Below are 23,521 nucleotides of genomic sequence, written 5' to 3'. Positions count from 1 at the left end.
CTCCTTCCTTTTCGCTCTCTTATGCGAGCATATCGATGTAAACGATAGAATTATCCGGCTCATTTAATCTCCAATAATGTAAACGCGTTCCCGTGCTCTCTCCCATCCCCCGTAACTTTCTCACCCTAACATTAGGACGTCGCGTTTGCGATAGCGTTTCCGGCAACAGCCAATTGCTGTTAATAATAATACTAAGGCCCTAAGGATGCGGCAAACGAGCGGGCGAATAATTACGATATTATCATCGCGCGTCAATACTTTATCCACTTTGGTGCACGGAGACTGCTCGCCGCAAATTCTTCGATCGGGGGTATCCATCCTCCCGTTCTCGTCCTCTTCCTCCCTCCCGCCCCCCCCCCTCTCCTACCACGATCTATCCGCCTTATGACCCTGCTACTTTCCTTCCTGGGGCACCCGTAAATCGATTACTCGTCGCCGCGCGTCGAGTACGGCGTTCGTAAATTAGCGCCGAGGCGAACGAGCGTGAGCGAAGTGGTTCGACAAGGTGGTACAAAGTCGAGGGTCGCCTTCTTTACGAGGGTTCCGGCTCCTCCGGTGGGGGTGGTTAAGCGGCGGGCTTTAGTGGCACTTACCATCGCAAACATTATTTTATCATTTTAATGGCGATCTAAGAGAGAGGAAAAAAGATCACAGAAAACCAGAAAGAGAGAGAGAGAGAGGAGGAGAGAGAAGAAGGGGAGAGGAAGAAGTACAGGTGGATAGAAGCGAAAGGTCGATTCTGAAGCAGGAAAAAGGCATAACTCGACTTTGTGGTCTGAGGTTTCTTACTCCCATCTGCTTCCTCTTCTTCTCCTCCTTTTCCTTCTCCACTTTCGATCTCATCCCGCTTCCTACAATTGACCCTCGCCCGTCTCCTCCCTTCTCCACCCCGTACTGCCTTATATAAGATTACGCTTGTTACGACAGTCTCCGCTCGACAAGGCGGCCTCATCCGTCCGCTTGGCGTGTTGACTTCGTTAGGGAGGACGAACCGCTTTAATTCACTACTCTCTCGTTGCTCCCCTCGAGCCGCCTGTACTACAAATCATCCCTTTCCGACGCGATGATTCCGCAACTGCCGATTCTATCCTCCTCCGTCTCTCCCTTTCTGATTTTCCTTGTCTCTTTCACTTATCTTTGCGTCGTGCAATTTCTTGTTCCTCCCCCTTTCGCGCTACTATGCAATTTTTTGCCCTTAATTTGATATTCGGCAAACTTTGGCCGCCGATAGTTAGCGAATCTTATTCATCATTTCTTCAAACAAATTCTATGCTTAAACATCTTTTGCAAGCATATCGTATGTGATATTTTTTTTTTATATTGTAAGAACAGAAAAATGTATATTTAAATATTTTCATCTATCGTGCAACACTTGACGTCCACTAACATGCAAAATCGCTATTTTCAAATTATTTCTATTTAATATCTTATTGTTAATTGACGTTTTAACATTTAAAAAATGAAAATTTACATTTACTAAGAGAATACATTTATTATACATATGCTTGATATACTGTATAATTATAGATAATTACATTTTGTAAGAAGACAAGATCTGTCAGTTTTTTTAAAGTGTTTTCAAGTCTCTAATTTACTTTGAGCTTTTCTGAAGAAAACGTACATTTATTTTATTTTAAAAATATGTAGGTTATCGATTCTCTCCCATCCGTTGATATAGTCAATCTTAAAATATTCTTTGCGGATACATTTTTCCCGATAGTATCACATTTTATATTAAATACGATTATCGTAAATCTGCGCAATCTTGTCGTTATCGTTCCCTCTAGCTTTGCAATCTATGATGGCCAGGATATTTATCGCTCATCCAATCTTAAAATGCTTTCAATCTTTTAAATTATCTATGCCAAATAAGCCACGCAATTTTTTGTAATGTTTCTTTTATTATTATATCGAAAAGATTTCATTCCGATCTTTTTCATCTCGCTATAGTTTTGGGCACATCGTTTTTCATCTGCAATGATTTTCCCCTTTTTCTTCCTCTCCTCTTTCTTTTGAAGCTCTTTTAGAAACTCTCTGCAGTTGTGTTTCTTTTCAATGCGTGTCAATCATCGAACATGTAATTTTCTTCCATGCCGTTTTTTTAATCCTTTCTTTTCTAAATTATAACGATCTTCACCGTGAAGAGAGAGAGGAAGAGAGAGAAACCAAATTTCAAAATATGTAACGTGTATTTTATTGGTAAAGAAAGAGAGAGAGAGAGAGAGAGAGAAACTTTTATAAGACGTTATTCTTATATCTTTCCATACATTCTATTTAGAATGTAGATAATTTCTATTATAAAGAATTCTTTATAATAAAAATTTCAAATCTAAAAAATTAGGAAGTCCTTGGCTCTCTATTTTTATTTTGTTGTCTCTTTTGTTGTCTAATTTTTCCGGATAAAAAACAATTTCCTCTTTCATCGCCTTGAGAGAGAGAGAGAGAGAAAGAGGGAGAGAGAGCTCGTTCTTCTTATTTTCATTCTTTCATCTCTCCTTATCTTCTGCTTCATCAACCATACCATCCGTACAGTTTCATCTGTTTCTGTCCTTAACGGCTTCCTTCGTCTATTTCATCCGCTTTTTCTTCTGACTTCTTACCGGCTGTCCGAACATAAGGCTGAGAGGCCTCTCTCTCACTACTTCTTGGAAGATATCCATCATCCTTCAACGCAGATTTTTAATAAAACTTCTACAGCCTCGGCCACGCAGTCGCTGCCTCCTCCTGCGCTCTGTGCCTCCCATGCTGTGCTTAATATTTCATCCCATCTATAGTGATCATCTACGAAGCCCCTGATTTGCCTTCAACGTTCCCGGCTGGTGCCTCTCCTGTAACCCTCCTTTCCTTGCCACTGTACGAATAACGAGACGATCGATTCCACAACGGGACCATTATGGTCGGTATTCAAACCGTAAAACGTGTCGTCAGCCCCGCTGTCAAATAACATTGCAACTTACAAGGGGTATAATTTAAATATCTAAAATTAATTGAGAACCTCGAAATATATGTACTATTAAATCAAAAGCATAAAAAGCACGTAATCTTTTAATTGAAACTTTTGTTGAGATTTATTATAAGCTAAAATAATTTTTTCAATATTATAATGATTATTAAAGCTAATGAGTTTAGTCAAACGTCGTGTAACTAGCATGCATTTTAAGTTAACCATGATGTCTAAAAAATTCTAACATTCAAAAATTTTAGTCCTAAAAGTATTAAATTTTTTCTATCATATTTTTATAATGTTACATCAAATAACTTTAAAGGAAACTTTTTTTACTTAATATTTATTTGAACATTTTCAACAAAACTCTATTATCCGTATTGTCTAATAAAAATGCAACATGATAACCAAATATAATTGGATAATATGTATATTTTACTACAAAAAGAATAAACAATACATTTTGCGTTGGAGAATTGGAGTAAGTGTAATTTTCTTTACACATGAATGAATCGTATTGCGATCTCTTTCATAATCTCGACTGCTTGATTGGATTCACAATTCAATTATCACAAGTCCTCACGAGCAGCGATCGATAGGACCATGCAAACTCTATTGCTTTTGCACAAAATAAATAGGTAGATAGGTAGGTACCACTGTACCGTGAAAGAGAGGGTCGAGAGTTTCTAGTACAGATGAACGCAAACAGACACGAAAGAAGCTTTGGGGAGAATTATTTCGTAAGTAGGAACATAAATCTCTTCTTCGTGTTTCTGATGATTTTATTACAAGATGTCGCGAAAACATTATAGTAAATGATGCTTATATTTTACAAACTTACTATTTTTTTTTTTATAAAATAATTGTAGCGATATAATAATTTTTCTTCATATTACTATTGTTGTTGTTGTTATAATATATAATATAAAATATGGTATATATAAAAGATTATTTTAATTTATCGTACTTAACTTAATTGACGGAATAAAAAAAAAAACAAGATTTTTTTAATAATTTGAGAAAGTAAAAGTCTATCTTGTCGTTGTCTAGCATGCTGAAATAATATGACGATTGACATTTGAATGAAAGGAGTGAATATCGATTTTAATCTATCGTTTATCATCCAACAGTCCATTAATTTGGATTCCGCTTTTACGATATTTAAAACAGTGTCAATATTGAAAATTACGCCTGATTTGAAATTCAAATTATATAGTACCATTACGGATATGCCGGCAATTATATCGCTGATTTCTTCGTAATTATTGACGATTGTCAATGCAGGGAAAGGAGTTGTAAAATATTTCCCAACTTATAATTTAAATCGATGACTTGCTATCTCAAATATTAATCCTTTACGCTCCCAATACCAAACTGGTTGGCTTTGGGAATTTTGTTGTCTACTCTACTCAATTATTGCCAACTTGATTAGTAATAAAAGTAAAATTTGATTGAATTCAAATAATATTACGCATACAATTGTTGATAAGTGGATTATTTTCATTTAGTTATGCTACTTGCGGTCCGTACACTACCGCACCATTGATTTATTCGTGTTTAATCATTTATTGTGTTTATTTATTTGTGTTTAATTAATATTATATTATCGTATTATTTAATATCGTATTATTATTTGTCGTATGTGATATTGCTTTGTCATATACATATGATATCGATCTGTGTTCTTTAGATATCAATATCTCTCGGCTTTTATGTTAGGTATTACAATATTTTGTAAAATATATACGACTTTTTGTGTATTTGTACATATTTTCTTAAAAAAAAAAAAACATTTGAAACACAACGCAAGAAAAAAATAATTTGTATGCAAAATGAATTGTCAACGTTCGCGAAAAAAACGTCAAAGCTTAAAATCTCATTATTGCATATGCAAATGCAAAAAAAACAATTTATATAATATTCAAAAAATACGTATCATTAATTTAAAACCAATATAAGAGACATAAGGCATGCCTTTCTCTTTTTTTATTTTTTCACATATTTTTAAAATCCAACTAGCATTATTTTCCATTTTGTTTCCCCGCGCGCAGTCGATGCATGCAAATGAGGATCCGTATGCAAGCGTGGGATCAACGAAAGACGAATCGAGCGCCGGATTGCGCGCGATGTTACAAAGATATTTTTCGGGAGGGATGCTGGCGACATAAAGACGTCGCGGACAAAGGTGGGATGGCTGGGTGATAAAGGTGAGAGGTGCGGCGGAAGAACAATTCAGAGATTCGCGGCACTAAAATTTCACGACTACGTCGGTAGCAATTTCAGCTGATCGAGGGGGCGATGCAGCCCGCGCGTCGTGTCCTTGTCTATTTGCGTTCTTAGAGGCGACCGACCGAGGGTGGCGACAGAGCACGAGACCGACCAGAGGGTGGGAGGGGGAAAAGGTTAGCGGCGGAAAGTAGAAGGGAAAGCAGGTTTCGTGAGGCCATCCGGAATCAACGGTCGGGAAAATGAGTGCCATCTCTTCCGGAACACGCACCCGGAGAATCACGGCGCCCGGTGAGAAATTTAGGGAAAAGGCCGCGCCGGAGAAGGGTGACGAAATTCCATGACTGATGGACGAGATGCGAAGATTTTTCGCTGTAGCGGCGCAAAGCAATTTTTTTAGCGCAAATGAGGACGCGGTTCGGATCATTATATTTCGGTATGGTATTCCTATCCTATCCTATCGCGACAGCGTCCTCGAAAGCACTCTATCCGTTTAAGTCCAAAGTCATCTTACTTGTGCAAATATTTACGCTCAACGAGTTAATAGATAGAAGAACGTCCGCGCCATGAATGTTCGAGAAACGATGAGAAGACGATAATATATTCATTCTCTATACTTGTGTACACATGCATTTAAATGAACGTTATTCGATTAATATCACAGTGGCATAGTGACTATCGTATCGTAATCATTTTCTGGCGCAGCTTTGCCCGGAGAGTGCACTGTGTCTCGTTAGTCTCTCCCATCTACCGCCATTATTTTCGGCAAGAACGTAAGCTCCGTTACATTTCACGGAAATGTCGAACCTCATAAAATTCGTAGCGCATCTGGTGCGAAATTCGTCGTGATATATTCGTCGCTGGACGGCATTTAAATCACTATGCGGGTGTAAATTTTATACTGTCCACTGTGTAAGCTTATCGTCGGTTCGCGCAATGACTGTTATTGTTACGACGATCACACGGTTACGTCGACACTTTTACAGCTGCGTGCGCGCAATTTTGTCAGCCGCGTTCTACTATTCTAAGCGCGAAATAAAAGTGCCATGAAAGCGTGTGTACATTCGCTTCGAAATTACTAATTCACATGGAGAAAAAGATACTTGGGCTACATTATTGGCATTTTATTCTTTTATTATTATGAAATCAAAGCTTCTCAAATTTTTTACAACACGCTTTTTTTTATCATTTTATTAAGCTTATTATTAGTATCACTTATAATTTTCAACAAAAATACGATATTAAAATTCTAGTGATATATCACCAAATGTGTCTATAGGCACATTTCAAATACTAGAAATAGTCATTTAAATATGCATCGTGTTTAAATAAAAATATATTATTTAAAAATTTATTTTCATGAGAACAATAAATAAAATGCATAAAAAATATTCCTTTAGAACGCAAGAATTAAAATTATTTATTGAAATAATAATTTTAAAAGAGTTATTAGAGAGAAATCCGTATTCAAAAAATATTTGATGTTTTCAAATTTACATTGATTTATATTTCAAATATTAAAAATATTAAAACAACACATGAAAGAAAAGAGAAGAGAAAAAGAAAAAAAGAGATTTAATAAAATATGAAAAAGAATGGTTCGGCGAAATGTAAATTAAAAAGGAAATAATTAAAGTTACGTAAATAATTTTATTTTCTATTTTAAATACGCGCACTGTTTTTTCCATTTTTCTTTTTGTATTTTATTAAATTTCTCTCTTTTCTTTTTTCTTTTCTCTTTTATGTTAATTGTTTTGTTATAGATATTTTCAATATATACTTAAAAAATGATCATTCTCTCTGATTATATATCTATATAAATCAAACAACCTGATGCATTATTAAAGATTAATTAATTTAAGCAAAAATTGGTTTAAATTACAAATGCAAAAAGATGACTTAAATTTTATCATTTATCAAATTGATACTTATTATTAATTTTTATATTGCATTATTTATATCATCATTATAATAGCAAAAACTATCAATTCTCCATATATCAGTATCATTGCAAATACTGTGGACAGGTACCCTCTAATGTGGCTGACAAATTGTTGTACGAATCACCTCAGGTTGTGTAGAAAACACCTCAGGATATAAAATTATCGAAGAATATAATATTACGATCGATGAGGGAGGCGGGGCGTAAGATTGAAGAATTTTTTGAAATATCTCAACGTCGTTTTTCGGCTCTAAGCGGATAGAAAATATTCTATCGAACAGAACGGACCAGAGAGGAAGAGGGTATACGATGAGGATCGGATGATCGGGGCGGGTGGAAACGGTAGCGAGAGAGTCGAAACGTGGGGATAAAAGGTCAGAAGATTAACGCATCGATTAGTTCGAGCACCACGAAACACTCTTCGGCACTTTGGCACCGTTACCATATGTCTGTATGGGTATATGTTTATGCATGTGTGCGCGTGTGTATTTTCACGTCCATCAGTCCGAACTCTTCCTTTTATTATGCCCAACTACTCTCAAAAGAGCCCGGATGAAATCTCGTTACATCAAACGGATAACACGCATATATACATATATATATATATATATATATATATATATATATATATATATATATAATCTTTTCCAAGCAAAACTCTTTTCCAAAGATAACGCTAATTCCTCGTCGTACGTCTCTTCGGTGTACGTGTCGATTTCGCATTATTTAATAGCCTCGCAGGAGATGAATTAGAAAGGAGCACTCTGGCAACGTAAATATCTCATTAGTTTCCGCTTTTACATGAACGGAAGGATTAATTAAAAAAAAACGAGGTCAGCAGCGAAAGATTTATATTTTTGGAAAGGAAACCCTAGTAGAAGAATAAGCTGTAAAGATAAGAATGCAGAGAAGTGACTTGTCGTACAAAACATTCATTTCTTTTTCGTATAAATCGATTGTATTAAGCATATATTGAAAAATTGATGGAATGCGATATTTTTGCCTTCTCACTTCTAAAAATTTTAACTAGAATAATTATATAGTTTTAAATAAAAGTTTCTCAAACGTGATTTATATTGCAAGGGACTTGATTAAATTCGCATATATGAAGTTATCGATGTAACAATAAAAAATGCAATCCTCCCTTTATGCACATATTTTATTCTACAAAAATAGTACGACTATCACGTGCTTTAAAATATTTGTAGGTACGACATGGCATTGGGTCAATAAAAGCCTTGATATATATATCTTCTATCTGCACTGCTCGGACAGTCATTCAATCAGTCATTCAATATTGAATAATGACAGAGAAGAATCATTTAAATAAATCATTTATTCTTCAATCCTTTCATCATCAATCCCACATGGTTATTCAATTCTTAGAAGCAATTCTAAAATTGCAATCTTTTGAAAAGTCATCTTTATTACCATAATTCATGCTGTGTTTGAAGGAGTATTATCGTGTTAGAAGATCCTTCCCCCCCCCCTCCCCATTCTCTCAATAGCAAGCATTATAGGGATGACCGCAAAGATGATTATTCTATCTATGTATTACGAGCAGTCGTATGTATAACGCCCTTGACAATCAACAAATGAAACCTATCACGACAAGCAATTGGGTTTCCATTTATACTAATTGTAATCGATTATGCTGATTGAACATTTTTTACTCATCTTATAGTATGAATATTCCATAAGTCTTCATAAATTTTTAGATTATCTTTTGTAAAAATGTATTATAACATTAGGGTTCGGATACGTTATATATATATATATATATATATATATATGTGTGTGTGTGTGTGTGTGTGTGTGTGTGTGTGTGTGTGTGTGTGTGTGTGTGTGTGCAAAATTAAAAGCAAACAAATATAGAATACCGCGTTTTGCAAAAATGTAAATATACACTTCAAATATCAGTGGAGCATAACAAACAGTATTACATGCGCAAAATGAAAAACACAGACGAATATACATAAGCTAAGTATCTGTACCGTGCCGGAAACCGGCAATTTACGTGTTAAAGCGAAAATAAGGAAGAAGAAACGCCAGGAGAAGCGGAGGTTTCGCATCCCGCAGATGCAAATACTTAATTTTTCTCGTTACGCCAGCTATGATACAGCTACATTTTCTTTGCGTTTTTGATCTGAGTTGAATTGCATCTTACTGTTTCCGCGATAACAGTGACTTTTTATCCGACATTTAGACATCTCTCTTTTCTAAATGTAAATACATGAAATGCACCAAGCAGGAGTGCATTCGCCAGTGATCACGAATCATTACGTTATTTTATAAACATAAATAAGGAAACAATCTTCTAATGACAGCGAATTTATATACCTTTTAAAGTAAAAGTTTAATTTTGGAATAAATTTTGATTAATTAATTAAATAAAGATATTAATCTTTAGACTTGTTACTCTTTTATTTTATTATTGTAGCTTATATTTATAGCTCTCTCTCTCTTTCTCTCTTTTTTTATTTCATATCTCATTCCGTTTTACCGATATAACTTTTTGGCATATACTTGAATTACAAACAACGATAAATTGTCAATATTTCAATAATATTTTCATACGTCAATAATTTCAATCTGAGACTACTGACCGTTCTGTTTTAGGACATGTCACTCATATCTGGATTTTATGAATTTTATAGGGAAAGAGACTGACGCGTTGCCAAATAAAATTTTATTATAAATTTAATTTTTGCGAATCTCTTTCAATTGCCGCAAACGATTCATCTCACCTTTTATGCTTTTAAACATACATTTACAGAAAGGAACATTCTCGCGCTCGCGGAATCGACGAAATGACTGGGAGCGAATGAAGGGCGTTAATTTCTCCTGTGGTCGAAACGATTTCGCGGATGATGAATGAAGGCACGGGGGGCGGTCCTTTTTTGCAAAGTTTCCTTCACGCGGTCGCTCATCGAAACTACATAAGCTCTACTTATCCCCGTGGCAATAGTGTTGGCTTTGGTTTGAGGTTTGGTCGCGCCAAGCCGCGTGTTTGCGGTTTTGCTGTCGGCGCTCCGAAGTAGACTCTGCGCACACTGTGTACATCCACATATATCCACAAACACCCGCCGTGTGTGTCCTGACGACAGCAGTCGAGTGCTGCGCAAGAGAGTGAACGGACGACGATCGATATAACGATAGATGTTCCGCGAGCAGACAGCCTGAGCTTATCGACGAATCGCGTGCCGCACCCGCTCCCGTGTGTGATTTGTGGGGATAAAAACGCGCGCGGGATCGTCCGGTGTCAGATTTTTCGACGATGAGAGAAAGAAAAAAAAAAAGTTCACGCCGAGCGCAACTGATAGCTAAGCGGAGAAAAATCAATGATTATTTTGTAAAAAAAAATAAAGCCTTCTCGTATGGGACATCGAGCTTTTAAAGATAACGAAAGCTCGCACTTTGGCGCAATTCTTCCAATTCTACTTCTCTAGTATATATTTCTATATCCGAATAAAACTATGATAAAAAGAAACAAAGATATAAAATATAAAAAGATAATAAAGAAACATAAGAAAATGAAAAATGTGGCGATGCAAAATAATAGACGCGAATAAATTTAATTTTTAACGCGTATAAAAATATTTATTTAGACGCGATAATCAAAAGTGGATTATATAATTATTTTAGAAACACAGAGAAAGACACTACAAATTGAAGATAACGCCGTTAAAGTTGCAGGTGAGCGATACATTCGACGTTTCTCCGACACTCTTAATTCTATTATCCGTCGTTATCCCCAAAAGCGCGGTCAAGCATAACACAATCTAACATCTTAATAATACAAGCGGATACGAACCACCTTCCAGTTCATTACCCATTCGTGTCTAAGGGTGAGAGCGAATCGAGAATAACGAACCTCTTGGAGCTCGTCGATGGTGGCGGGTTGCACGCCGAAGATCAATTGAAGAATCGTTCGGGCTAATTAATTGGAGAATAATCTGAGAAGAGCTTAATACAAACGTACTCGTCTACAGTATAACGATGACTCTTATCGAGAGACACGGAGTCAAGAGAAAGAGAGGATCTTGCTTGCGCGAAATCGTATAAAGTGGAGACAAATCAACAACATTAAAAGCGTGTACCAATAGAATAAAAAACTAACTCACCCTGATTCAATTTTTTTTTTTGAAAATACGAGTGTGTATATTGCATAGAGAGCACAGCACTTCTATGGTAAAATATAAACAATGAAAGCCAGAAACACAAAAAAAATTTTATCCATCTTTATATTTCATATTTCAAAAGCATTATTAATCTTTTATTTCAATGTAGATTTGTAACTCGTAGAAAGATCGACACTCTGTCTATATATTTGTAGATATAATATGTATAAAAATATATTTATACAAACGTTTTGCATGCGTGATCTTTCCGATTCGACGCGAAGGACGAAAAAAATTGCCCGTATTCCGGGTAGAAATCGAAATGCATTTTCTTATCAGACATCTCTTCCTCGTACGATTTCCGCAAAAATATACCGATCGCCGGAGCCAATATCCTTACATTTTACCGGGATTCAGAAGTCGCGATCTAGTATTCGCGAAATAGTATCGGTAAATGGGGGAATTCTACGTTAAGATACGAGCAGACTGTACATCGGGCAAGCGACCAAAGAACAATAACGCCGAGGGGAATTTTTACTTCCGGCCGGATGCGCGCCACCATCGGCTACAGTTGCGGTGGATTTACATTTTCGTTGGCTGTGCATCGAATCATGCGTTTCTCCTTTTTATTATTTTTTTTTCTTTCTTTCTTTCTTTCTTTCTTTCGCGGCACTCGCGAATTTGGCTGTATTGAAGCGTAAAAATTGCTCGTCGCGTATGTATATGACTAGTCGACGAAATTCCAAATAAACCTTGCTCAAAGTCCGATGACATATAGATATATGAAAGAGAGAAAGACAGATGCCTTCTCTCCATACAGTTACATATAAAATATTAAGATAAGCTGCAAATCCGCGTTTCGTTCATACGAGAGGACAAGAAGTTTTTGCGATACAAAAGATAATTCAATGTTCCTTTTTTTCCCAATACGAAATAAATTTCATGTAACTAACTTTCTTCTTGTATCGCAGTGAGAACTTTAAGGAGAGCTGAAGGAAATTTCTCGGCAAAATATCGTACCGATACATACCGCAAAAAAAAATTTGGAATTTTAATATCTTGACTTATAGCGATTGTTTTTTCTTGGCCGGGATGTATCTTGATTTCGCGAGAATGGACGATTGATCTTTTACGGCCCCGGTGAGCAAAAAGTATTTAAGAAAATCTCGTTGCAGCTTCGATGGGGATTAAATATCGCGAATTTTTTTCTTCGATAATATGCGGAGGGGTGAGTTCACTCACCGTGCAATACGGAAGACCAGAAAAATGTAGCAATACGTTTAAACGCGATAAAAATTTTTCGCGCGTAAATGTACCCGTTAACGACATCAAGCGCAACTTCAGAGAGATTGCGAAATAATTCGGATTCCCTGGCAATGAATGCAAAATTATATCAAACGGAGTTCAAAGCGATATAAAATATCCCGCCTTGTCCCCCGTCCCGCGTGCAATCCAGAGATTAAAAAAAAAGATATCTTTGAAATTCATATACGCGACTCATTTCAATTTAGATTGAAATTAGAACTTTTATTCATCCCTCTCAAAAAATTTATAAAATTAAATTCCTCTCTCTTTGTTAATATATTATATTCCGCTACTATCCTCCCTTTTTACGTTTGTTACAACGCTTACAATCGATCGCTCTTGTGATTTCCGTTATGCGTAAAATTACGCGCGCGTCATTACATATCATCACATATGCAAAAGTTAAAATGATATGCGGCCGCCGATAATAATTGATTAGCCGAGGCGATTGCTCGTCTTTCGGTACGAACCCGAATGATCGTAGGATAATAATGCTGATCTCGATGAGAAGATACGAGGGGTACTTTAAGTACGTGTTTAGCGGTTGCGATCCCTTGTGGCCTTTCCACGGGGACACTAAAGGGCACTGAGGGGCAGTATAAGGCTCGTATAAGGTGGAGAAGAGATTGTGAGAGGGCTAAGCCGTTGCACAGTCGGACCACGATACAAAATCATTCCATGCAATCGCCTGACAAAGTATTGTCCGGCTCGATCTTCAGCATGCTCCAAAATGAGAAAATTTTTGCAAAAAACAGAAAAAGTTTAATTCAACGTTCAAAAAGAGATCTAAAAATATGTTTCTAAGATACGCGCTTTTAATTTTAATGCAGAAATAATAAAGTCTCATATTTCATTTTCCATGAATGACAGATAATTCGAGCAGTAAGTGACATTAAAAAAAAAAAAAAAGAAAAAAAAAAACCACTCTGATGAATAGAAATAAACTTATTTTTATAATAAAAAAGTGGCTTCTTGCAGTTTATATACTTAAAGCAATATTATCATGTGCTCATTATAATGAGTTTTAATTTACCGTGGCGCGAGAAAAAATGGCAATCTTTAATAATTTGAACGGAATTAAATTACTGGATTAGTTGTTTATATTATCCGAAATTTTATAACGCTATCTACAAATATACGGTTTAACTTGATAGTAATCAATTTGACCTACTGGTTGCTTTTAGTAAGAAAATATATTAAATATGATACGCCATATATGTCTACAGTGTCATTAATTTATTCCGTGTACGACAACAGCTGAGTGAGATGAGTGCGCCAGATGAGAAAATTATTCAAGATTCTACGAAGATACGTATTCCTCTTCGCTCTCGATTTTTCTCAAGCGTCCCACGCTTCGAATTTAATGAGATCCTTTATTGATGAATGACATTTATCACAGTATTTCGGTATCATCCGACCACGTGATTTAACGATGTCACGTACACATAATTTTCTGCTTAGCCTTCCAGCAAAAATTGAGTTTAGAAAATTAAGATGACGGAAAGTGAAAGAGAGGAAGTACGTTAATCTTAAAAATTTTAATTAAAAGTCGACTGAACACGAAATATTAATGTTTAATATTTATTCGAAAAGTCTGTAATACGAAGCTCGTTTTAATAAAGATAATTACATTTTTGATCTTCAATATTAATATAGGCTGTTATGTAAGTAGATATTATCGATTTATTAAGTTTTGCTTAGTTATTCGTAAACTATCGCCGCTTTCATTAATGTATTCGTAAATATATAATTGAATTATGGTAAAAGTAACAAATACACATTTCGCGTATATAAATAAATCGTAAAAAAACACACTATACATTCTCGTGTACATACCTTAAACGATCCGAGATCTTTCACGCTGCACGCCAGTTTGACATTTCGTCCCGCCGGTACCGTAATATTTCCTATTTCGTCGACAAATTGAGGATCAGGGATGGTGGAAACTGAAAAAAATAATGTAATTAATACAAAAATGTATATATACATGTATCGATATACATATAAAATATAATTTCATGGTAATAATATCTCGAAAATATATCACATTATCATAAAACCGCGATAAAATCGTAATTTCTGACTAACGTACATGTAATAATTAACTAATAACCTAGTATATACATTTAATTACGCTCATGGACTGATAAGGAATCAAAATCACGTGTAAATTCCCGCGTTAATTACATTCTACATCCGGCATCGCTCCGACAATATTACAACATATTATTTGCACACCATTGTATCGCATTGTCACACATCGTATTTTAATTAAATTTTGATACAATCGGATCGCGCGCGGGATACTCATATGTGTACAACAACGGTGCGAGAAAATCTTGCGCCAAATTCGCTTGACGAATATGAGACAGTTTCGGGATCTGTCAGACATTGGCGCCGGAAGATGAAGAGGGAATAGCGGAACTCGATCGACAAAATCCGATACAAAGTTCGACAGCGAATTTTTTGAAATCACAACGTCAGTGAGTTTACACGAGTATGCCAGGGGGAGATAGTCGGGGAGAGAGTGCACCGTACGTGTGCATCCCCCTATCCCTTCCTCCCCCTCGTATTCTCTATCCATCGAAAGGAGGATCGATCGATCTAGGGGCGGTGTAGCTGCGTGGCTGCGTGGATGCGCTTTGAGTTATAGAAACTCACCAGTCGGCGTGACAGCTTAGTTATTGAATACAAAATGCAATTTTTCAAGTCTCTACGTTCCGACCACCGTCGTCGTCTCGGCGGCGGAGGGTGGAGGGTAGAAGACGGTCCTTCGCGTGCGCGATCGAATGTACGAGAAGATTTCGAGATACTTATGGAGATCCAACTCTCCTCTTCCATCTGTCCGCCCGCGATCGCATTTCTCTGCCGCGTTATTTCATGCGTGAGGCCCGCATTTGTGGCAATACCGCGAAAGTGTCGCGGGCAGGACACGATACGAGCTCGCATAATTTGGGTTTGCCTGTATCGCGAAAACCAATTTATATACGCGAATTTATTTACATCGCTTTTTGTTGCTGTTTCTACTTTCTATAATATCAAATTAAATTGCAGCAGTAACCTAGCGAATATGTGAGGATACGAGCGCGTTGTGCGTTGGTCGCACATCTTGCCGAAATATTTTATGAAAATTTATTTTATCATCGTAATCTCTTGCGCAAGTTTCTCAGACTGCGAAACAAGTAGCATTGATTTAAAAAATGTTCATCATCTTCTGAAAGAGGATTTAATTTTTATTAAAATACAATTTCAAATAGTATTGCGGATTTTAGGAGGAAAAGTCAATAAAGGTATATTTCTTGAGTTGTTTTTTTTCATTATAATGCTATTGTAAATTTCAGATTTCAGATCCGAATGACGCGTATTTTGTACTCGAATGAGAAAAAGAAATCTATTTTATTTACGAAGAGAAAGAAAAAAGAAAGAGAGAGAGAGAGAGGCAAAAACCGAGCTTATTAAATTGGATTTGCCGTTCTACAATTACAGTAATATCTTTGTCTTTATTGAGTCATTTAATATTTTTCTTTACAAATCGGACAGAAATTCAGAAGCGTCCGCACATGCGAATGACGTCACTAACAATCATACGTTATGCACGTGGGATGGTTTTTAAAGGTAAATCGAAGCGACTCTCGCTTGCAAAGTAACCAAAAGGTATATCACTAGAAAATTCTCTTTGGTCTGCTGCCATCGACTTCACTATTTAAGAGACCAAAGCAGCCTGGTAGTCGTGTGTATGTGGTTGAGCGTTTCCAGTTGTGCAGAGAGACTACATTTCGAATTCGCACTCCCAATTTTCCCTACATCCGCAATTGGGTCGCATAAAATGGATCGTTCAAACGAGATCCTCAAAAATCAAAAATCTTGTTTGTCTTAAAATTTCTATTCAGGCGTGCTTTTAATATTTACGTTTCTGAATTAGTAATTGAATAATGTGCGCTGACTTTTATAAAGGCAGAACATTTAGTAACGCACGACATAAAACTTTATCACATTATCCGTATTAATTGCTATTGCACATATTTCAAATAAATATTTATGAAAATAGATTATTTAAAAAATAAATTATTATTATTGATTGCAATTTATTGAAAACAATCATTTAAATAGTGTTTAATAGTTATTTTAAATAAAAAATTATTCCAAATATAATATTTTCCTGAAATATAAATATATAGAAAATATTTTACAAATTCTTACAAATTCAAATTACTCATTAAAATAACTTGAAAAAAAATTTTAAGACTTTATTTTAAGTAAGATTTAAAATCTTTAAACCTGTGTAAACATTGTGTATATGTGCCCACTTCAAATTTTTTTTTTTTTGTAGCATTTTAAATTTTATTTCAAATATTATATAATAAAAAAAATAAATAAAGAAGTGATAAAACAATGTTAATATATAAGAAAGGCATTTTAGAAATTTCTTTCATATTGTTTCCTCGTCCGCATTTGCCAATAGCGTTTCTTTTATTCAAAGTCTTTTAACTGTCAAATTATTAATTATGCAGAGGAAGTAGCTTGACGAGAAATGCTTCCGTTGCGCGATAATTAATATGGCATTGGCCGTTAGATGAAGCTGCATCATGATAATGAGTCCGACGAGTGATGTAGCTGTGAGCTAACCACGTCGCGAAAGGCTCCCTCCGAAACGGCAACAGAAATAGATAAGATGCTACGATAGAGAAGATCAGCGCAACTTTCGCCATATTATTTGTAGAAACTTTAACCTGGCCATATAATTGCGGAACGGACTCTCTCGCTTAACGAGAGAGACAGAAACGAGCGCGAGTCGAGCGAATAACTTATAGAACCGCGCAAAAGTGCTTATATGCGAGCGTTATATACATACACAGACGTATACATACACGCGTACATGGACGTCGTCGGAGTGGTTTTCATGTGACGCAGAGGTGATTAAAGAGCGGGAGATCTCTTCATTACGCGGGTCGAGTGCCCGCGCGAATTTTAATTAATATCTGCGACAAGTCTCCGGTCACGTGTCGCGCGTTCAGCATTGCTAAGCCACGCATCGATCCTAACATAAGATATTCAATGTAATAATTGCTTTGATTCATTAATTAATAGTATGTACAATGTGAGAAAGAACCTCTTTGATGTTTTCTTATCATCAATAAGTAATTTATGAAATTCTTTTTGCAAACGAGAAATTTGTAGGAAATCAAAAATCATAGAAATTTATATTATAAATTCTTTCATATAATGTATATACAATAAATATGTATGCGCAAAAAATACGATAAAGATTATCTTATAATCAACAATTTAAATTCTATTCAAGTGAGATATAATATTTATAGGTACAAGATTAATGATAAACAACCAATAATATAGATCCAAATAAATTTCTGCAACAAATTCTACTTTCTAGTAGAAAATAAATAATCTAGAAATAGATTAAAAAGATTGGCAACTTTTTTGCTTTCTCACGGAGAAAGCTTTGTTGTTTTTTATTAAGTGAAAATAATTTAGCAATATACTTCATACTACGTTCATTCTATTATCTTCATAAAAAGAATCAATTCCAAAAAAGAATGTAATCAAGTATCTGCTTCAAAATATTGCAGATCAACAATATCCAGTCTTCTTTTTCTTTTTCAAATTATTAAAATTAGGTTAATAAATTGAAATTAGATAATAAATCAAAACTATAGCAAAGACAGAATCAACCAATTTCTCTTAAGGTATGTATATAGTTAGCAAAAGTAGAAAAGAACAAGAAAGAGAAAGATCCTAAGATTTTTGTATTCATGGCATTACGAGAAATTGCTGACTGGCCAACCTTGTCTCATCAGATCATTGATCTGAAAGGAATAATGGAATTCCAGCAGAATTATAACTCTTATCTTACAACATGGGCTAAAAGCCTGCGTTCTTTCAGAATAAAGAGGAGAGAGAGAAGAAAGAAGTTTAAATAAGAAAGAGTAACTCGCGTGACTAAACTTTCACGCAGAATGTGTGAAGCAATTTAATGCGTTTTGCCTACAAATTAAATTTCTCTTACATGCAACATCTAAATATAAACAATATATAAATTCTTAATTATATACTTTTGTCAAGAAAGTAATTCTTACGAGAATCAGCGTCCCATATTGCGGTAAAGAACAATGCAGATAATATCGAGGAATTCACTTAAGTACAGATAATGTGTCGAGTAAATCTCAAAGACCGTACTTGTCTCGAGGGTGTCTCGTGGTGACTTGTATAAGGAGGGGAGTCGATGAAAAGTCTGTCTTATACTACCGCAACAACGCGTGCGATGCTCCGAACATGCTGGGGAGCTCGTGAAAAAGAGTGCCAGGAGCAAGCACAGTTTACGTCAATTTTCCGCTTCATGTAGTGTCGCGCACTCTTCGCGAAAAAGCAAGCGAAGGCATAGCTTGCTGAACATACCGTTGTGGAAATATCGCTGTTATAAACGCGAAAGGCGATACGTAATTTGATATTGGGCGCGACAAGGAAGAAAGAGAAGGTAGAGACCGAAGGGATGATTTTTTCAAGATCCCGTTGACGTTGTATGTATAATTTTGCTTCTACTATCTCAATTTTATTTGTTTGCATGTACTTTATTTACGTTCCGCATAATAATGTGTAAGAGTAAAGATTATTTTCGTGTCGATTTTGCAAGAAAAAATTATTTTATTTTTGAGTACCATTGGTAACTGATTCAGCAATCTGTTATATGGACTATAAAAAAATATTTTAAAAGTGAAATCGATGAATTATTTAAACGCGTTAAATTTTTAAGGCGCATAATTGAGTAAGGAATATCATATGTGGAGGAACATACAAGATAAGTGTTCCGTAAATGAAATCGCAAGGATCGCGGCGATCTCTACACGCGAAAAGCAACGCGCGCGACATCGGAAATCGAATTGTTTTCGGATTTTCATTAAATCGAGATCACAATCGTCCCCCGATTCCCGGAACGCGAATACCGTAAGAAATCGCCGCGAAGAGTTGTACGGTCTGAACGTTCATCAGAAATGCATGGGGTTCCCGCGGCTGATTCCACAACCAGAAAAAGGACTGTTTCCTTCTTGCGGGAGGACCACTAACTTGGGGCTGTAAAGTCCGAACGAAATCCCAGATAAGACGACGGTCGAGAGCGCACACACATGTGCAACCCACACGGGAACATTTTCTCTCACTCCCACTCTATCTCTCTCTCTTTACTACGCACATCGACCGTTCGTATACAATTTATACACATATCACCGTCCGTAGACGTTCCCGTTGGAACGGAGTTTATCTTGATTCCACCGGAGTATTTCCTGTCGATGTGCGTTTCACCCGCCGCGTTTTTCCCTCCTCTTTTTTCTCTCTCTCTCTCTCTCTCTCTCCATTCTCCCCCGTTCCTTTTTCGGCTCGACTCGAGAAAAACCACGCCCGTGGAATGCACTCTCGGCGTGCGAATTGCGCACGTGCGAGACGAAGATTTTCACGGGTATAAGATTTTTCAATGCTAATGTCACCTTAACGCCAGCCAGCGACGACTCTGTCAATAATCGAATGACTTTTTTCGCTCACGCGTAATAGTTTTCTTTATTAGAAATATTTTTAGATTGCGAGGAGTTACTTTCCGTACAAAGTGACGTTACGAAATGTGTAAATGGCGAATTAATTATTTGCATTTATCTAAAAATATTTTGTAATAAAATATAGATAAATATCGAATATCCAAATTCAATTTTAAAAATATTCATACCGTGCGATATTCTTCAATTGAAATAAAAACTTGGGACGGCGGACTTTAACGGTACATACACATCGGCGAGGATGCCTCTGACAAATGACAGTAGTCTGTCTATCCCGGGACCAATGAGTCGTCCTTATCAGCCGCCTTACGGGCAACGCAGCCTCTCGATTTTTCCTTTGGAAAAGCGAAAAAAGCCGCCGCCGGCACACCTATCTATCGATATCACTTCTTTGCCATGGTGGTAGACTGATGATGGAAAAACAAGAGCGAGGGCGAGATAAACCTTTCTTTCGCGCCGACATCATCAGCTGCAAAGATTAAGTGGCCTTAATAGAGAAATATCCTAGATTAGTGGCGCTAGACGATATGACCGCGCGATCACAATTATCGGATGTGCCGTACCGCGAAAAAAAAAAAAAAGAAACTTCTCACTGACGTTACCTCCTATTAATGCGGATTATCTTCCATTCCCACGATCGCATTGATCAATGTAAAAACGTGAGGATAGGACAAATGTTACTCGTTTTTTATCGCGCCGTGTTTTTTCATCATGCCACAAACGCCGCTCGTTTCGTTCCATGTGTGTTTTTCCTATTCCTTTTTGCCTTTTTCTCCGGTTTACAGTGAAAATTATGAGAAAATCGCGAGATAAAGATGAATCAGATTCTTTCTTCCCCATACACGCTGTTACAATGCAAAATCGAACACGTATTAAGTAGAGTATCACAATTTATGGGCAGACACTCTCTACCTCCTCTCATCAAAACTATCTTACCATAAATAATCAAATGTTTTTTTCCGCGGATTGCGCAACGTAATAAAAAATTTCATTTTTAGAAAACTTTTTTTTTTTTCTTTTTTTTCAAAAAAGATAAAAAACCATACTGATTCACGACGAAATTAAAAGACAAATGTATGTAAATTATTGTTTAAATAAATTAAATATTTTTTTTTTTTGGAAGCTGTATACAACAGAGAAAAAAATTCAGACAATTTTCATAAAGCAAGAAAGAAAAACATACAGTTTCACAAAATTAAAAGACAAAGTGTTATAAAATTTATTGTTACATTAACTGTTTTTTTTATTAACTTTTTCTCTTTAAACAAGGTTCTTTTTTTCAAAAGAGATAATTCCCTTTTTAAATTTATAATAATTAAGATATATTTAAATTATCTAAATTATATATTCTCTTCATATAAATGCTCTAAATTGTGACTTAAAGGAAAAGAATATATAAAAATAGTTTATCAATTAGTTCATCGATCATTACGTGACTCACTCAAAAACATTCCAAACTGCCTCATTCGGAGGATTCGTCTCTATCTCTTTGAGAATCATAGAGTGTTTCTCCGCATTAAACCGAACTGTTATATTTGAACCGCGTTTCCAGTCTAACTCCCCTCCCCCTCCCCCCTCCTCCTCCTCCTCCTCCTCCCTCCCTTCTTTTCTTCTCGAACCCCGTTTATTTCCCTCTTTTCCGCCATTCCTTTTTTTCTCTTCGAGGTCTCTCAGACTTGCTCTTATTCCCTACCTTATCGGCTCAGATCTCATAAATTTCTCGGAAAACGCGATTAAGCGGCCCCCAGGCTTTCCTCCTCCACCTCCCTTCGCTCGGATACCATCTACCTCTACTCTTTACTCCGATCCCGAAGCCCCTCCGCGACCCTTCCAATCTAAGTATTCAAATGAGAGAAGCAACTTGCACCCCTTGCGTCGTATAGCTTTTTACAATCGCGAGATCCTCTCCCGCATGCTCGTTACATTTCCTGTACGAGGGGAAGGGCGACACGACACGGCGCGGCGCGGCGCGGCCCGGCGCGATGGTTGGTCGGTGGACCAGCTCGGAAACTTGCAAACGACGGAAAAGCAGCGGCGCACGTACATATTATTCGCGTGTAAAAACGAGGAAAAACGAGAATCGTTGCGGTATCGCCAGGAATTTTTCTTATAAAGAGTCCGCGCTGAAAAATTCCCACGTTCTTGCGCGCGGAAAAAAAAATGTGAAAAGTCAGAGAATTTTTTATCTCGAAGTAATGTAAGAGAACGAAAAGAAGTTATAAAGATTGTGTCCAGCGGACGATACGCGCCAGAAAATACCGTTATAATGAAACTTTGTAAAAAAAGGAGAATCGATGACAAGAGATATTTCTATACTATAATATTTTAATCCCTTTTCCGCAATATATTCGTGCGATATTCAGAGATGAGATCTCATGTAGCAAACTTTCTTGCCTTACGAAATGCGCAGAAATAGTTAAAACGTCCGATTTGGGAAAAAGATACTGGATTTGTTTTGCCAGTGATAGAATCGGTGACTCCGCCGTCCTCCGAGAAGTCTGGCAGTCGAATGGAGAAAGACGGAGATCTTATCTAAATGAACTGCCGGCGTCGTAACTTCGTACATACTCTGGTTAAACGGTCGTGGAACGACGTGGAAATGTACCGTTTTCCCTGAGAAAAGTATAATTGGACCCGGATGTAAAATGAGAAAGTCGGGCTGCATCGTTCCCGAAAACGAGATCTGATAATTCCTCGAGATATTAAAAAGTACACTTATACGCCATTAGGGAAATACCGGTAGATGAAGGGAATAAACGTACAAACAGTTTCTTAAAACGAGGATACCGAGAGATTAGGTCGTTTGAAGAAATCGGGGACATTTTGTAAAAGGGGCGCGTCTCGCGTACCGGTGCGTTAAACTCACCCCCTTGAAAGCAGCAACGCCGCGTGGTAAAATAATATTCTTTCATACATCAATCTGCAGTAAAGTAAATCCTCTCGAGAACCCTCACGTATCGTGTGACGGATATTCAGCGCTCCCGCGAAGAGGCGTGAGACGCGCGGAGTGAGAATATCGGATTTACGTACACTATGCAACTCGCCTTTTACCTGCCGTCTTTTACGTCGTAAAGGCCCTCTTTCCGACGTCTCCAAACGCGATTTTCACCTTTTGTTTCGCCTCGCGATGACGGACTTCGCATCGAAATCTAATGCCTCGCATTGCGGATACATTTGATGTTTTAACGTTCTCCAAAGATTGCATAGTGAAATTTTATTCTCTATTACTAAATGTCTTATTGTAGTAAAAAAAAAAATGGTAAATAGTGTTTCATTTAAATAAAATTATAAATTATTTGTAAATTAATTTTTTTGTGAAAATATGGGTAAAAAAATACAGAAAATAATTATTTCAAACACAGTCACTCAAAAAATAATCAAAATAATATTTTTAAAAGAATTATCACACAAAAATTATTTTTTA

The 23,521-nt window shown here is 36.4% G+C and overlaps 1 protein-coding gene across 2 annotated transcripts in view; it reads right to left on the bottom strand.

The window, feature by feature from the left end:
- Positions 1-23,521, bottom strand: part of LOC126857012 (lachesin-like) — a 194,548-nt gene that overhangs the window by 92,995 nt on the left and 78,032 nt on the right. For both annotated transcript variants that reach the window (XM_050606079.1, XM_050606078.1), the window contains one exon: positions 14,375-14,484. Coding sequence is in view for 1 of the 2 variants with exons in the window: in XM_050606078.1 (XP_050462035.1) it covers positions 14,375-14,484 (110 nt within the window). In the remaining variant the exon portion in view is untranslated. The remainder of the gene's footprint in view (positions 1-14,374; positions 14,485-23,521) is intronic.

This window comes from Cataglyphis hispanica, chromosome 20 (assembly GCF_021464435.1).
Source record: "Cataglyphis hispanica isolate Lineage 1 chromosome 20, ULB_Chis1_1.0, whole genome shotgun sequence".
NCBI classification, from domain to species: Eukaryota; Metazoa; Arthropoda; class Insecta; order Hymenoptera; family Formicidae; genus Cataglyphis; species Cataglyphis hispanica.
Note: the sequence above shows the minus strand (reverse complement) of the source record. Positions and strands in the feature narration are given on the sequence as shown.